This window comes from Strongylocentrotus purpuratus, unplaced genomic scaffold, assembly GCF_000002235.5.
Source record: "Strongylocentrotus purpuratus isolate Spur 01 unplaced genomic scaffold, Spur_5.0 spur5_scaffold_12, whole genome shotgun sequence".
Taxonomy (NCBI): domain Eukaryota; kingdom Metazoa; phylum Echinodermata; class Echinoidea; order Camarodonta; family Strongylocentrotidae; genus Strongylocentrotus; species Strongylocentrotus purpuratus.
The window spans coordinates 21,045,617-21,062,003 of NW_022145597.1; the positions used below are offsets into that span (position 1 = coordinate 21,045,617).

General features: G+C 37.9%; 1 protein-coding gene across 1 annotated transcript; it reads right to left on the reverse strand.

Annotated features, from left to right (window-relative positions):
• Nucleotides 1-1,223: 1,223 nt before the first annotated feature.
• LOC115922700 lies at nucleotides 1,224-7,702 on the reverse strand. The gene is made up of 3 exons (XM_030982085.1): nucleotides 7,437-7,702; nucleotides 2,534-2,737; nucleotides 1,224-2,181 (listed from the first exon to the last, which is right to left on the reverse strand). The coding sequence occupies exons 1-3, from the start codon at nucleotides 7,680-7,682 to the stop codon at nucleotides 1,882-1,884; spliced, it is 750 nt and encodes a 249-aa protein (XP_030837945.1). The 5' UTR covers nucleotides 7,683-7,702; the 3' UTR covers nucleotides 1,224-1,881.
• Nucleotides 7,703-16,387: the final 8,685 nt, after the last annotated feature.

Below are 16,387 nucleotides of genomic sequence, written 5' to 3' on the forward strand. Positions count from 1 at the left end.
TTGAGCAAAAGAGGCAAATTTGAGCAAGTTTTAAACACTTTCAAGCTAGAAATTACATATACTTTTTTGTTTTCGTTTCAGTTTTCATAGAAAACAAAATGTTATTCGAATTGACTCGGTTATGGCGGCAGAGTGTCCAAATATCTCTTACAACATGCCAGAGAGATTGGAATCGACCCTATCGCGTTAACGCGAGTATATTTTTGTATTCTTGATTCTGTTTTCATTATGAAAAATGCAATTCAAATTGAATCATTTGCATGATGTTCATGCTGACAGTAGGTCAAAAATCTTTTAGATCACATAAATATAATAATTATTCAACCCAATTGAGAGAAAAAAAATTAAGCGCCCACTAAGCGGCTGAGAGCAACAAGCTACACCACGAAGGTTCTCGATCGTGCAACACGTCGCTCTTGATAATCACTATAAAAATGATGCAGAAATGGTAAATAAATTAAATTAAGACATCATGACTTCTCAATCCATCTTATAAGCCTTCATGACAGCGCCGCGAACGCTTCGGTAATACCTCAACATACCAGTGTCGTTGAAGTGAAAACCGTCAGACGAGAAAAGCCTGGTGTGATTGAGCGCAAAAGAACGATGGCGCCAAAAATGCGGAGTAAAAGTAAAAGTTAATCATAGTATTTGAAAGATTATGAGTGTTTGAACACACCAATTACAAAACAACAGCAAATTCACACAGGCGCGGATTCAGGATTTCTTAGGGGAGGGGGCCCAACTTTTTTTTTTTTTTGCTCCCGAAAATTTGAAAATCGCGCCGGCCAAAAAGTCGCTCAGTGGGGGGGGGGGGGGGGGGGGGGGGGGGGGGGGGGGGGGGGGGGGGGGGGGGGGGGGGGGGGGGTACAGAGCACATTTTTTTTTTTTTTTTTTTTTTTGCTCCCGAAAATTTGAAAAAAGCGCCGGCCAAAAATTCGCTCGGGGGGGGGGGGGGGTAGTGAGCACATTTTTTTTTTTTATCCTCAAAAAATTTTCAATTTGCACCCCCCCCCCCCCCCTTGAGCGCCAGGGGGGGGGGGGGGGGCCCAACCCCCCAAAAGGTAAAAATCACGTGATTTTACATGATTTTTTTTCTCAAGGGGGGGGGGCCGGGCCCCCCCCCCCCCTGGATCCGCCACTGAATTCACAGGTAAGTGGTGTTTTTAAGAGAAAATTATTATTAATTGTATTAAGCCTACTTTCAGTAACTCAATATTCACTATTACATCCATATGCTTTTGTACGAAATTGCACTTTAAACACAGAGATAAAAACACAATTTGGCCTTATCCTAACATTCTGCAATGGTTATGCGCATACATATATTGTCTTAGCCTTTGCATATTTAAATGTGTATACACTTTTGATTATTTTCCTCCAAACTATGAGATATAGACAAATATCACATAATTATCCAGGTACTTTTTTGCAAACCATGATATATTGTTTTAAAATATCATGGTTATCCACCTACTTTTGTGCAAAGTGTAAGATATACCAATTTTCTGGTGAGCAAAAGACCCTTCACCTTCATACAAATAAAATTGTATATTGAATGTAAAATTACTGAAATATTTAAATAAACAAATTGTGAAGTACTGTGAGTTTGTTTCCAATGAAAATGTTTTTGCCTGACTAAATAAGAATACTGAAAATTCATGTAGTAAATGTTCATATACTCAGTCCAAAAGCGGGGCTTAGGAACCTGGGGGCCATTTTCACGAAACCATCGTAAGTCTACAGTCTTGGTCATTCAGTAGAATCATGTGTTAACACACACATTTATGGGATGTCCGATTCCATTAACATAAAATTATGATGGTTTTGAGAATTGAGGAACTGGCCTTAGATGTATGAAGCAACCAAAACAATATCAAATCATACCAATTTGTGCAGTTGATGCAGTTTGTGAATCACACAAAACTGTTCAGCAACATTTCGAAGACCACATTTCAACAATCCTTTAATAAGTGCCCCAACTGTTGCTTTCTTCCCCTTGTTTTCCATCCATTTTTTCAGTCCCTGTATGCAGCATTCCTTGGGGTCATGGTGTGCATAATAGATGTTTTCCACATCAGTGTCAGGTACACTTAAATGTCGCAGAACATGTTTGATATTATTTCCTGAGACTTTATCAGACAAGTAAAGCTTGTGTTCCATGGTGACTGGTAGATCCTCCTGTCAATCAAAACATTACCATGATAATGATAAATACATGAAACTATGATGGCTTCTGAATTACTAAGAAATATATGCCTGATTTGCAGTATGTGAAGAGAAAAATATTTCAGGTGAAGACAATTTCATATTTTACATTGAAATAGAAAGCACTAATTAATTTCATTCAATCATATGTGTTAAAAATATTGAAATTAATTTACACGCTACATATAATCTGACATTAAAATAAATTCAATACATTTTCTTCATAACATTCTTTTTTCTTAAAAATATTACCTTTAGGCCTAATCCTAAATTGTTTTATCAACAAGCTGTGATCCACTCAAATTAATTATTGAAAATAACATACCTCAGTGGAGATCTGCCCTGAACATGACTCACTTCCTGGTCCAGTATTACAATTGCTGCATAGGTTCCTTTTAGAATGAAGTTCTTCCTTTAGCGTCTTGCATTCCTTCCTCATCTCCTCATATTTCCCATTCCAGTCCTCACCTTCATCTGGCACAGTTCTTTGTGGCTGACTTAATCCTCCTTCCAATTCTAGACCATTTCCCTATAAAAAAAAATGATAGAACATCATTTTCTGCTGATGATGACTTTCTAAATGAATAACCTCAAATATTTCAATAGCCCTCATATATCTGTCATGCATTTAATAATAATAATAATAATAATAATACATAACATTTATTAGGCGCTTAATACCGGTGTTTCTAAGCGCACCATTTTGTGACTTAAAATTACCAACTAAAACTTATAATAAACACAAAAATATAAATCTGTTCTTTATTCAATAAATAATGCATATATAAATAACAAAAATAAAAATGAGATCAAACATAATGTCAAACATAGTATCAAACAAACAAAGAATAAGATGGTGTGCACCTCCTTTGACCGACTCACAAGTGCAGAATAGCATTCATGAATTAAAAAGATCCATTTTCAGCAAGGACTTAAACTGGTCAAGAGAATGAGTATTATGAATATGCGCTGGTAAATTATTACAAGGGATAGGGGCATTTGTACTGAAAAAGCTCGATCGCCATATTTTGTAACAGAACAAGACCTCTTTCCTCCCCACCACCTCCCCTACATCTGCCACTGGCTTCAATATGACTCAACAGCAGATTGACAACAGATATACACCAGACTGACAACAGATATACACCAGACCGACGCCAGATCAACACTGGACCAACAACAGATCAACGCCAGACTGACAACAGATCAACACCAGACCAACAACATATCAACACTAGACCGATGCCAGATCAACACCAGACCAACAACAGATCAACACCAGACCAACAACAGATCAACACCAGACCGACAACAGATCAATGCCAGACCGACAACAGATCAACACAAGACTTACAACAGATCAACGCCAGACTGACGACAGATCAACACCAGACTGACAACAGATCAACACCGGAAATCAACAGATCAACACCAGATCGACAACAGATCAACACTAGACTGACAACAGATCAACACCAGACCGACAACAGATCAACACCAGGCCGACAACGAATCAACACCAGACCGACAACAGATCAACACCAGACCAACAACAGATCAACACCAGACCGACAACAGATATACACCAGACCGATGCCAGATCAACACTGGACCAACAACAGATCAACGCCAGACTGACGACAGATCAACACCAGACTGACAACAGATCAACACCGGAAATCAACAGATCAACACCAGATCGACAACAGATCAACACTAGACTGACAACAGATCAACACCAGACCGACAACAGATCAACACCAGGCCGACAACGAATCAACACCAGACCGACAACAGTTCAACACCCGACCAACAACAGATCAACACCAGACCGATGCCAGATCAACACCAGACTGAAAACAGATCAACGCCAGACCAACAACAGATCAACGCCAGACCAACAACAGTTTAACACCAGACCAACAACAGATCAACACCAGACCGACAACAGATCAACACCAGACCAACAACAGATCAACACCAGACCAACAACATATCAACACCAGACTGACAACAGATCAATGCCAGACCGACAACAGATCAACACCAGGCCGACAACAGATCAACGCCAGACCAACAACAGTTCAACACCAGACCAACATATCAACACCAGTATGAAAGCATCCTATCTTCCCATCTGTCAAGAGTCCTATCTCGCACCCCGGGGAAACGTGTCTGACACGGCCTGTTGTAGCAACTACTCCGAAGATCAAGATACTAATCTTGATCAAAGGAGACTTGAACGAATGATCTGTCTATTTGTATCCCTTCTACCATCTAGGTCCATTTTACTCTTTCTATCACATTGAATCACCATCAAATTTCCCTCTACCTGCTCTCATGCTATGTTCACTCTCCCCAACTTAAAGATAAAGTTGAGTTCTGTTCATGCAGTTGCATTGTGAAAGAAAAGGTGTGGAAGTGATCAGAAAAAGTTAATCATGTAAACAGTAGCATGCATATACAGTATATAAGACCACTGTTTCATATTTATAGTCGTAAAAGGCAAAAATTGATTGCTTCATTCGAAAAAATGTAAATTTAGATCATTACGAGACTTTAATGAAAGCAATAAAATTGCAAGAGGACTTGAGAATTCACAATTGGGCTGACTTCAATGAAGAAAATGTTGAAGCTGATTAAAGTGGTGTCATATCAAATCTGTGTTTACAATATTAGGTGATTAACATGCACCTTTTATTTCTGTCAGCAGAAAACTAAATGGTTTGCATAAAATTACGGATGAATGCACATGACCGTGATTACTATAAGAAAAGGTATAAAAAGACGAAGTGTGATTTTTGCTTGGTAAAGTTCAAGTAATATAGGAACAAAGCGAATAACCTAAACAAAAATCTTTAAAAAGAGTATTACCGAAACGAGTTCTCAGAATGCAAAAAAATGGAAGGTTTTGAAAAGACTCTTGCCTTCAAGGCAAAAGGAGGTAAACAACACAATCTTAATTGATGATGGACTAATAACTGATAAAGTAAAGGTGGCAAGTTTATTGAATGAAACTTTTATTAATGTGAGTTCAAATCTACCAACATGTCCTACAGTGTAGCATTGTAGATGGTGATTTGAATTGTTTACGATCGTTATTGCAAACGGATTGTTCTTTTGAATTTCAAGAAATCAAATCAGAATTTGTTAGAGGGTCTACATCCCAAATTACTCAAATTCTCTGCAGATATCATTGCAAAACCAATCACTATATTATTTAATCAATCATTAAAAACTTCAAGATTTCCTTTTGATTTCAAAGGTTGCAAAAATCACTCCGATACACAAGGGAGGTACGTAAGTGTTTATAATTTCAGGCCCATTTCAACACTGCCTTCTTTGTCAAAAAATCTAGAGAAAGCCCTACATAAACAATTGTATTCTTACCTTAACCAAAATAATTTATTATCAGAACGTCAGTCTGGATTTAGACCACTTTATTCCACAACCACATGTCTCACAGAAATTACTGATTATCTTCTTGATAATATGAATTCGGGTCAGATTACTGAAACAATATTTTACGGTCTTAGGAAAGCGTTTGACGTTATTCCACATAAAATAATACTTGATAAACGAATTTTCTATGGCGTAAGTAACAAGGTATGTGAATGGTTTAAATCTTACTTAATAGGTAGACAACATTGTGTTACTATAGATAAACATTGTAGTGAGTATTTAATTGTTAAATCTGGGGTACCGCCAGGGTCACTTCTGGGCCCCTTGATTGTTTGTTTGTATATCAATTATTAATGATATAAATAATTAAAAATTTCATAGTAATTCCAAGATATCACTTTATGCTGACGATACTGTCATCTTTAATAATTCTAATAATTTTTCTGAAGTTACAGAATGAGTTTGATTTAATATGTAAATGGTTTGATACAAATAAGTATATACACCCTCAGGAAACTATGGTGATGTCCTTTAGATCAAAAATAAAGTTGGAGAACAATCGTCTCTCATTTAAATTAAATGGTAGAAACTTAAGTAGTGTGTCGAAACAATAAAATACCTAGGAGTTTTAAAAGACTTACAACTGACGTGGTCTGAACATATAAAATATAAAAGTACTACAATATCTTGTTCTATAATGTATTCATCATACAAAACATCTAATACCCCATAAAATACTTGTATAAACCTCTATTTTGCATCAATTTTACAACATATCGACTATTTAATTGTTGTACTGCTTGGGGAAACTGCTCAAAGTCAAATCTATCGAAGCTGCAAAAGTAATAAAATAGATTTGCGAGATTGATTTTGACTAAGGATTACGACACACCACAATATACGCTTCTTACAACTTTAAACTGGCAATCGGTCGAAAAAGTATTAAAATATCACTACTGTTTGTTAGTTTTTAAAATTATAATCGTCATGGCCCCAACTTAAACCTACAAAAAGAGTTGTATTGCCCTTTAGGTACCAAAACATGGGTCGGTCGGTCGAAAAAAAAAAAAAAATCCCTTTTTTTAACTCTTTCTTTGGGCTGATATTTCTCAGTTTTGAAACTTTTTTTAAAAGCTGACCGCAGATTTCAAGATTTTTGGGTCGGTCGCAAAGGGCAATACAACATCTTTTTTTGTAGGCCTTACTTATCAATTATCACACCTTCAACATAAATATTTAAAAAAAATAAAATGATCACACCTTCAACTACTGTACCCGCTATTCATTGAATTCTCTTCTTGACATATCCCATACCCCAAAACCAAATTCTAAAAAAGATCATTCGCGTATAAAGTAAACACCATGTCTAACAAACTCGATCCCTCTCTCAATTCAATCATACAAATGTACATGTTAATACATGTTCCGGTAGATGCAAAATAAACCCCTGAGGTAATTGCAAGCATGCATAATCTAAGGCAGTTCCCCACAGGCAAGCATGGAGCTATGAAGATGTGTTTCTTGTTCTCATCAAGATAGAGCCATGCCTTGCCTTAGCTGCATAGACCACCCCAATATTAATCTACACTTGCCAAACTCCCCCCCCCCCCCCCCTCCCCACGTGATGTAAATGGGTATCCGGCAGGAATTTATCCCTTAAAATGCTTGGGTTCTGTAAATGTAATGGCAGCCACACTAAACATGAGGTAATTTAATTAAAATGGATAATGGCGCTATATAAATCTCATGTATTATTATTATTATTATTATGATAATGGAGCGTCACGAGTGGCAATGTACCCGGCAATATGAGCACTATAGAGCACCTTCACGACAAGAACTTCTTGCTCTAATTTTCTGATCTTCTCATCATATTCTCTCTTCTCCTGTTCCATGCTAGTGATCTTTGACCTTAGCTCATGCTCAGTTCTCAAGGCTGTCTCTATGTGATAGTCAAACATTTGACGGAGAGCTCCTATGCCTTGGAAGCATGCACTTGTTCCTGGATTGGTCATGTCTGCATCTCTCATAACGTCTGTCGCTAACAGTGCATCTGGCAAGGGGGAAGCCATTTCTTCTCAGGATTTCAGTTCAATACCTGATCAATGATGTCAGAAAAAAATAAATGAAGATGATAGTTTTCATAGTTGAGATATTTGCATGATTTTTTGTTACTTAAGGGATGGGTAAGAGTACGCTGGAAAACTAATGCTTTGCTCCGCTGTTGCACAATGTTAACAATGATTGGCTTTTGTGGTATGTGTAAAGTAGCAAAATTTCCATTTTAGATCTAAAGTGAGAGTTTCAATATAAGACCTAAAAAAAAGGTTGTATTGCCCTTTGCGACCAACCCCAAAATCTTGAAATTTACAGCCAGCTTTTTTATATTTTTTTTTAATACAGTTTTTAGAGAAAAAAAAATATTAAAGCATTCAAAACTGAGAAATAACAGTACAAAGAGGGAGAGAAAAAAAAAGATTTCCATGTTTTGGCATCTAAAGGGCAATACAGCATCTTTTTTTAGGCCTAAGCCTAGTTCACACAAAAAGGGTACTTGGGGATTGCCTATACTGTAGGCAAGTGTGCTTTCTAGGTCTCATATGAGAGAATTTCAAGAGCAAGATCGCTGGCCTAAAAATTGACTGAAAATAGGCAAGATTCTACTGAAGGAATTGAAATATGAAATGAGATATTCCATAACCCTACTTTGTATTGAAAATGCAAAGATATTCCACCACCACTAAAATTGACACAGTTCTACATACCGATGGTTCTATGAGTGATTTAGACCCTTTCTGCTTTTTAATATTGGAAACCCTAAATTTATTGCGATTCTAATTCTAATCCTTTATTGAATAGTATTTTGGTGTTATATTGCTATAGATTACGGAGCAGTATGATTCGTGAATGTTATCAAGATTGGAAACCATAAATGTTGGATCAGGGGACCAAAGGGGATATTCCTACTACATCAATAAAATTGGAGAGTAAATTAGCTCAATCATCAAGCTCTTTGCCGATGATTGCCTCCCGTTTCGAAAGATCAACAAAGATGAGGATGCCGAGGGTCTGCAGAAAGACCATCAAAAGTTGCACAAATGAACTGAAAAGTGGCAGATGCTCTTCAATGCGAAGAAGCAGGGGTGGATGCAGGGGGGAGCCCAGGGGGCACGGGCCCCCTCCACTGGCCCCCCCCCCCCCAAAAAAAAAAAATAGGTTTATAAAAACGATGGTAACGTTCACTTTACCTTTGAACAAAAAAACAGCCCCCCCCCCCAGTCAATATCATCTTCGTTTCACTAGACTTGGTACAACCTCTGATTCCTATAAGTACAGCTTCTTTCCTTGCACCATGAAAGACTGGGATGAGCTTCCCACAAATGTCATCGAACTGCCCACATTGAAGCAGTTCAAAGAAGCCACCAGCTGCAAGCATTGGCATACTGATTGAAGGGGAGGCTTGGGGACAGTCCCCCCCCCCCCCCCCCCCCTCAATAAAATTCAAATGTGGTGTATTTCTAATTCAATACCAGTGATTTACAAATGTTGCTTAAATGACGTTTTTGCGGAATTTTACCTCACTTTTGTGTAAATTATACTTTTTTATGCATTTTTTGGAAATTACAAAATTCCTGAATTTACAGTCAGGCAAAAAAAAATGCTTATTTTAAAGCCTACATATCTGCCCCCCCCCCCCCCCCCCCCACCAAACTTTTTTTTTTGGAAAGGTAGCTTAAACTAAGAGAAATAGATGAGCAGATGAGATGAGCCATCAAAATATGCTCATCTGATAGTAATTAAATGCCTAAAACACTTAGCTTCCTGGGCCTGGGGCTATGCCCCCTGGACCCCACCAAGGGCTCTAAGGTGTCTGGCCTAACCCCTGAGCTTGATGCTTCCAGGCCAATTACTTGCATCCAGTGTCACAAGTAAGGTCTCAAAATATGCTCATCTGACCGGTAAATACCTCAACCCCTGAGCTTCCGAGGGCCCTGACCATTGACGCCTGGACCCCACGGCATGCACTGTTAAGCGTTGGATGTCTTTTTATAATTATCTGCACATAGTTCCTTCTAAGTTGTAATACTGATACTTAGTAGGCCTTTTAATGAGACAGTAATGAATACACCTGCGCAGCACCTACATCAATACGAGAATAAATTCCTACGCTGGCCTGTATTTAGCAAAGAAGAAGAAGACCCAAGTCAAGAAGTATAGACCTAAACTGGCCTAAAGAAATGGCGAAAATATTTCCATTTACCCCAGTAGCTTGGCGTCATCATATCTGAATCTGAATCTGAAATTGAGAAAACAACACGGGTCGATCAAGACGAGTCGGATAAATAAAACTTCCCTCTTCCGACAACGAAAGAAGGCAGTTCATAATAATTGAATTCGACATCCTGCATCCTGTATAATCTACACTAGGTAGTCGTACTACTAGTAGATCTACTAGTACTAGATCTAGTTCATCTGTTCATACTCATAGATGTGTGCATACATTGTTATCGTTGATTTACAAACTCCAGCTTTTTCAACCTCAGTCAGTCAGTGCCCCTGTTCGGGTTTGAAACAAATATGTCTCACCAACACAATATTAACAGGCAACAAGAACAGAATACTTACAACACAAAAAAAAGATCTCCTCAGTGCAGCTCATCTGTCGATTTATACTCAGTGATTAGATTGAATGCTAGCTAGCTGTGCTGTGCATGCTGCAGGTGTGGCCGCTCCGCTAGCGCCGAGTAACCCGGAAGCGTGCTCACGCACTAGAATGACGGCACGGGAAATCCCCTACTTTTCCACATCAAGAATAACGATGACGTCGATATATAAAATCAATTCAAATTATTGTATTTCTCATGCAAAACATAATACAATGAGTAAGTAAATAAAAATAATATACAATGAAACAAGACAATATAAAATTAATGGCACTAGAATGGAGGTACTAACTGGAAGCAGAGCCTCTCTTTCTCTCTTTATATCTTTCTCTATATCTCTCTCTAGAGAGAGAGAGAGAGAGAGATCTCATTCATCGGTTTTCCCGCTCTCATCAATCACCCTACCCCTCTCCCTCTCTTTCTCTCTCTCTCTCTCTCTTTAAATTTGTCTATAACCCCTCTCTCTCTCGCTCCCGACACATCTCACTCGGCTACGGGTTAATCTTATTTGCACTCAAAAATACATAAGACCCCTCCCCCTCACCGTCCCGCCTCATTGATTAGGCTGCTATAGCAGTAATATACACTTTATTCTGTGCACTTGGATTTATTATTCTTTTAATATTAGTTTAGTTTTATTTAATTGAGATTGCTCTTTTCGATGAACTTTGGATAGAGTTTGTTGAAAGCCATGCAAAAGGCCTGATTCTTAGACAAAGTATATCAGTTGACGCCCCTCTAACTCATGACGCACAACTATTATTGATTTTTTTATTTTTTTTCTCCTCATAGAGATGCCCTCTGTAGAAAAGCATGTTAAAGGTAAAGACCAGTTTTGGAAACGTACCCCTCTCAAAAAATGAAATGGAAGGTCTTATTACCAATCATGTGAAAGAATATGTTTTGACTGAGAAATTTTGCCGAGAAACCGCTTACTAATTGATATATTTGGTAAAAGATTATATCTATTTGGACCTGATAGATATCACGGACGTGTCGCGTTGTCCCATATTTCTGTACGTGTACAGTACTTGTAACTTAACCAAGACTGGGCCAAATTTCTTATCATTTTGATGATTCCAGAACCTTGCAGTACACACCAATACCTTTACGTAGATTATCAACCTTTACTAATCGATTCCACAACGTTTCTTTCACAATGCAATCGCATGACCATATTAAGTGCCCGTATCCATTCCCTTTAATGCCTCTTTCCATCACTGGTATGTGCCTCTTGTCAGATGCTAGAAATGTCCCTTTTCACCTCTGATATTTGCCATTTTTTTAAATTTGACGCGTGCCCCTGTTCCTTTTTAATAAGTACCCTATTACTTTCGGGTAAGTTCTCCCTTATCTTTATTCATACAAGCCCCTTCCCCTTTTCATAAATGCCATCTTTAACCTCAGATAAATTCCTTATTAGGTACCCTTTTCCATAACCATAAGTGCCTCTTTTATTCATATTTAATGAATGACCCGTGTCGTGTACCCCACGTTCACCGCTGATAATTCCCCTTTTAACACGTGTACCTTTTTTTCTATGATAAGTGCCCCCTTTCCCTTTCTCCATAACATGCGCCCCTAATTGACTTAGAACCCTTTTTTATTTCGTTCCCTCCCCCCAAGATTGCTAGCTATAATATAGCCCTAACTTGCCCAAATTTATAGTTGAAATAATTATGTTTCTTATAAAAGACCTTAAAAATCAGGATTTCTTATTTTCATCCTTTGTATAAGGTTATTACTCTTTCGTGTCCATACTCTATTCTCTTTTTTCCCTTTGTAATCTACGCCTTATTTCTTACATTTCATACGCAATCCTTTTACATAGTGTTTAAAGGGCCTTTTTTATTATTAAAAAAACTTCCTTCCAAATCATTCTTCTTGCATTCGAATTGTATTATATTTATCGTTCTCATTCGTACACCGTTTACAGGCAGCCATCACCCATGATACTCGTTATAACACAAATCCGATATCGTGAAAAATCACATGCTCCTCAACAACCTCCATTTCAGTTCCCTCACTCATTGAAACATTCAAAGACATTAAACTATATTCAGGATTATAATGAATTGAAAGATGTTTATTGTAGATCATCAATCAACGTGCATAATTGTATATTATTGATTCATTCCAAATTTTGTCGGGATAATATACTTCGTAATTCTCAAAATTCTTTTGACTAACGCAACTCAGGGGTAATTGCAAATTGAAATGTTCAACATAAATCAGGTCCGGTTTACGAAAAATGACATTCTCGTTAAAATTGTCTCACCGTGATTTCTAAAAAGTTGTGGCTATCGTATTATGCAAAAGAAGAGGCAAAATGGAGCAAGTTTTAAATTCCAATGTTTATTTTTGTTTTCGTTTCATTTTTTGTATATTGAACTTTTTTTTAATTCGAATTGACTCATTGATTATGGCGGCACAGTGTCCAAATATCTCTTGCAACATGCCAGAGAGTTATCGGCATTGACCCCATCTCATTTTTGCGTATTTTGTATTCCGTTTTTCTGTATACTACAAAAATGCAATTCGAATTGAATCATTTGCATGATGTTCATGCTCACAGTAGGTCAAAAAAAAAACATAGTTATTATTTAAACCAATTAAAAATAAGGGGAAAATGCCCGATTACTAAGCGGGCGACAGCAACAAGCTACACCGCGAAGCTTCTCGATTGTACATCGAGTCGCTCTTGGAAATCACTATAAAAATGCAGAAAAAAGTAAATAATTAAAAAAAGACATCAATAACTTCTCAATCCATCTTATAAGCCTTCATGACAGCGCCACGCACGCTACGGTAATACCTCAACATGCCAGCGTCGTTGAAGTGGAAACCGTCCGACGAGAAAAGCCTGGTGTGATTGAGCGCAAAAGAACGATGGCGCCAAAAATGCACGTTCGGCAAACCTTCGAGAAATTTGGCGAGCAGACGGTTAGTGTCTTGTACATTCGCGTTGAAGTTCGGCTTCCAATTCGGTACAAACAAACGCGGGATAATACTACACACGAGTACATGATGCACGCCGGGTATGCGCGCAATACGAAGCGCAAGATCGACAATAGAAAGCATGGTGGATTCGGTAGTCGCACGCCCGTCACACAGGTCGTTGGACCCGAGATCGAGCACCACAGCGTCTGGGGAGAGATTCCAGACGAGATCGAGCTGCGATGACGCGGAGAAGACACTGCCCGGCTGATTGTGGCCTACATCGTGCATGAAAGAGAGAACGGAAGATTTCTCGAGACTGAGGTTATCCCGCTTGGGATCGCGCGCGATATACTGATGGAGACGGCTGATGTAACTGTGACCGAGTACAAGAACAACGGGAGGTTCGCCATCGGAATCGGAAGAGCTGCACGACATGCTATCAGTAGACATTTTGAAATACGTTGAAACTTGGAGAAAATGCGAAGTAATAACGAATGATTCGGCACACGCTAAGCTTTGGTGTACTGTGCGTTATTTTGAGAGATATCAAGAGCAAGATGCAGCGTGAAACCGGGTTTAAAAAGGTCAAAGATAGACTGAAGATTTTGAAGAAAAGTGTAGTACTTTATAGAAAACCTCTCAATCGAATTAGCAACGAAGTGCAAAGTCGATGTGATTGGTACAGACTTTGCACCAATGCGAGCTCGATCCCAGACACAATAGTTCGCCCGGAATGCTGGGGGCGTTTGTGTGAAGATTACATAAGAGCATGATTGGTTTATACTTTGCACCAATGAGAGAGTTCGATCCCGGACACAATAGTTCGCCCGGAATGCTGGGGGCATGGGTGTGAAGATTGCGTAACAACGTGATTGGTTCATACTTTGCACCAATGAGAGAGCTCGATCCAGGACACAATAGTTCGCCCGGAATGCTGGGGGCGTGGGGGGGGGGGGCGGAGTGTGAACGTTATCTAACAACGCACTTAGTCCTACTACGCCAATAGAACATACATTAGGTGTTTTTGTTTAAAACACACCCACACTTGGGTTTAATACAGAAATGTTCGGGCTTTTTACATACAAGTTTATGTAGCTGTCAAAGCAAGTAAAAGAGTAAACGTAAATGGTTTACAGTGGAAACTAACCTGACAATCTATATAATTTTGAAAATGCATTTGCGTGATAAATGCCAGTAATAATCTGCTGAATATGAAGATTAGTTGCCTGAATCGGACTTATCTGAGAACTGAGCGGCAATATTGACTGTTCCTATCAAATAAGTCCCATTTTCATGGCACAAATAATGTGAAATTTGACACCTACCTCATGTAAGTTCCACTCAAAAGAATAAGAGTCTTAAAGAGAAAATGTGCAGATCGAGAATAGGTCAAGAAAGGGATACAATATACTGATCAAGTTGAAATTTTATCTTGGCAAGGAAATGTGACTTATCTTTTAAATGTTGTAAATGCAAAATGTTAAAATACTTAATATCTAAATATTCACAAACATTATAAGGGTCTCAGCGATTTTGATTGTTTGTTTATATCAATTAATTTTAGATGACCAGTTCATTAACAATACGAATCGAACACTTACATCACCTGCACACACCCACTTGCACACACTTGCAATTTTTTTCTTTCTTAATTTTTTTCCACTTTTTATTTAGATACTTTCTGCAGTAGTCTTTCTGACCAAAATCTTTATAAGTGACATTATATTCTCCTACATACTTCTATAACAGCGCTATGTACCCCCCCCCCCCCTTCCCGGCTGCTATCTACTCAAGCATTCATGCTTATGATAGCTAGTTCGCCTCATTTATCTTGATATTTTACTTACCTCCATACTTTCAATTTTTAAATTATATATATATATGCCTTTTTTAGTGTATTTAAGTTGTCACTCTTCATGTAAATCAATTATATTATATACCATTATTGTTATTTGAATGTTTTATGTTTGATTAATCAATAAATGCAGAAACATCTGCTAAAAAAATAACCCCCTTTAATGGAAAAGCCTGCCAATGTGATTGTCCTAGACTTTTCATAAATGAGAGAGCTCATATTGTTAAATCTTTCCAAAGCTAGCCTGGAAGGCCGGGGCGGTGGTGTGGAAGTTACGTAACAGTGGCAATGAACAGTAAACCGATATGGTTGGCCTAGACCAGAGGGTTCTTCCTGAGACAAAAGACATCCAATTAATTAGATTTTAGAACTTTTTAATTATTCAAACGTGTACACTTGCCATACATACAAATTCACTGGTTTTGAGTATGACACAAGTCATAGTTTTTGTATTTTTATCAATCGAACTATATTAATGTGCATTTGAGGAAATTGAATAGGTGCAACTATGTAGCCTCTATAAAGTGAATTAATACTTCCATAATTGTTTCAAAATTACGATACACATGTGTTATTACGCATCAAATGTACTAAATAGACTTTAATCGACTGAGTTGATGATAACTCGAAAACAGCTCATGGTGACGTAAAGTGAGTTATGATTACCTCTGAATGAATTTAAAAGCCTTCATGAAATGAACGTTACTGCATGTCACGGAATGAAAAGCTAACGTCCGCAAGTAATAGGTTTAAACCGTTGATTGTGCCTTTGGCGTTCTATAGAATCGTGGAAAACCCCAAAATAGCCGATTTTGACATAATATAAAATTATGGTGTGAAACTTTTGTTGCTGAAAGGTCATCAATTCTTTGTGCGTAAACATGGAAGAAAAACACCGAAACAAAAACGAGCAACAACACACACACGCGCACACACACACAAAACAAACACTGACAATTAGTGAGCAATCATATTTCTTAATATTGGCATTTCAGTTTTTTTTTTAAATACTTGACATTTTTCCTCTCTAGTTGACTCATTCAGACGAACAAGGGAATATCAATCTTTGAATTTGCCTTTGTTTTTGTCGTGTTTTTGTTAGTAGAATTTGCACATCACTTTTCATATGAAGGATGTATTTCAAACAGAACTACCTCAGGTGCATAACATTTTCTTTAATTTTTTTTTAAATCTGATTTTAACGACTGTATGCTTGCATACTAAATGTACATCGGAAGGAGCACAAGACGAAAGTGTAAGGGTGCAAAAGGGAGAAAGAATAATGATATAAAACGAAGAAAAGTATGATTCTTGAGGA

Coding starts and splice junctions, on each gene's coding strand:
- LOC115922700 (XM_030982085.1), bottom strand. CDS start 7,682: ATGGCTTCCCCCTTGCCAGATGCACTGTTAGCGACAGACGTTATGAGA. Junction 2,738..7,436: donor AAGAAGTTCTTGTCGTGAAG/GTGCTCTATAGT, acceptor TTTTTTTTATAG/GGAAATGGTCTAGAATTGGA. Junction 2,182..2,533: donor CAGGGCAGATCTCCACTGAG/GTATGTTATTTT, acceptor TTTGATTGACAG/GAGGATCTACCAGTCACCAT.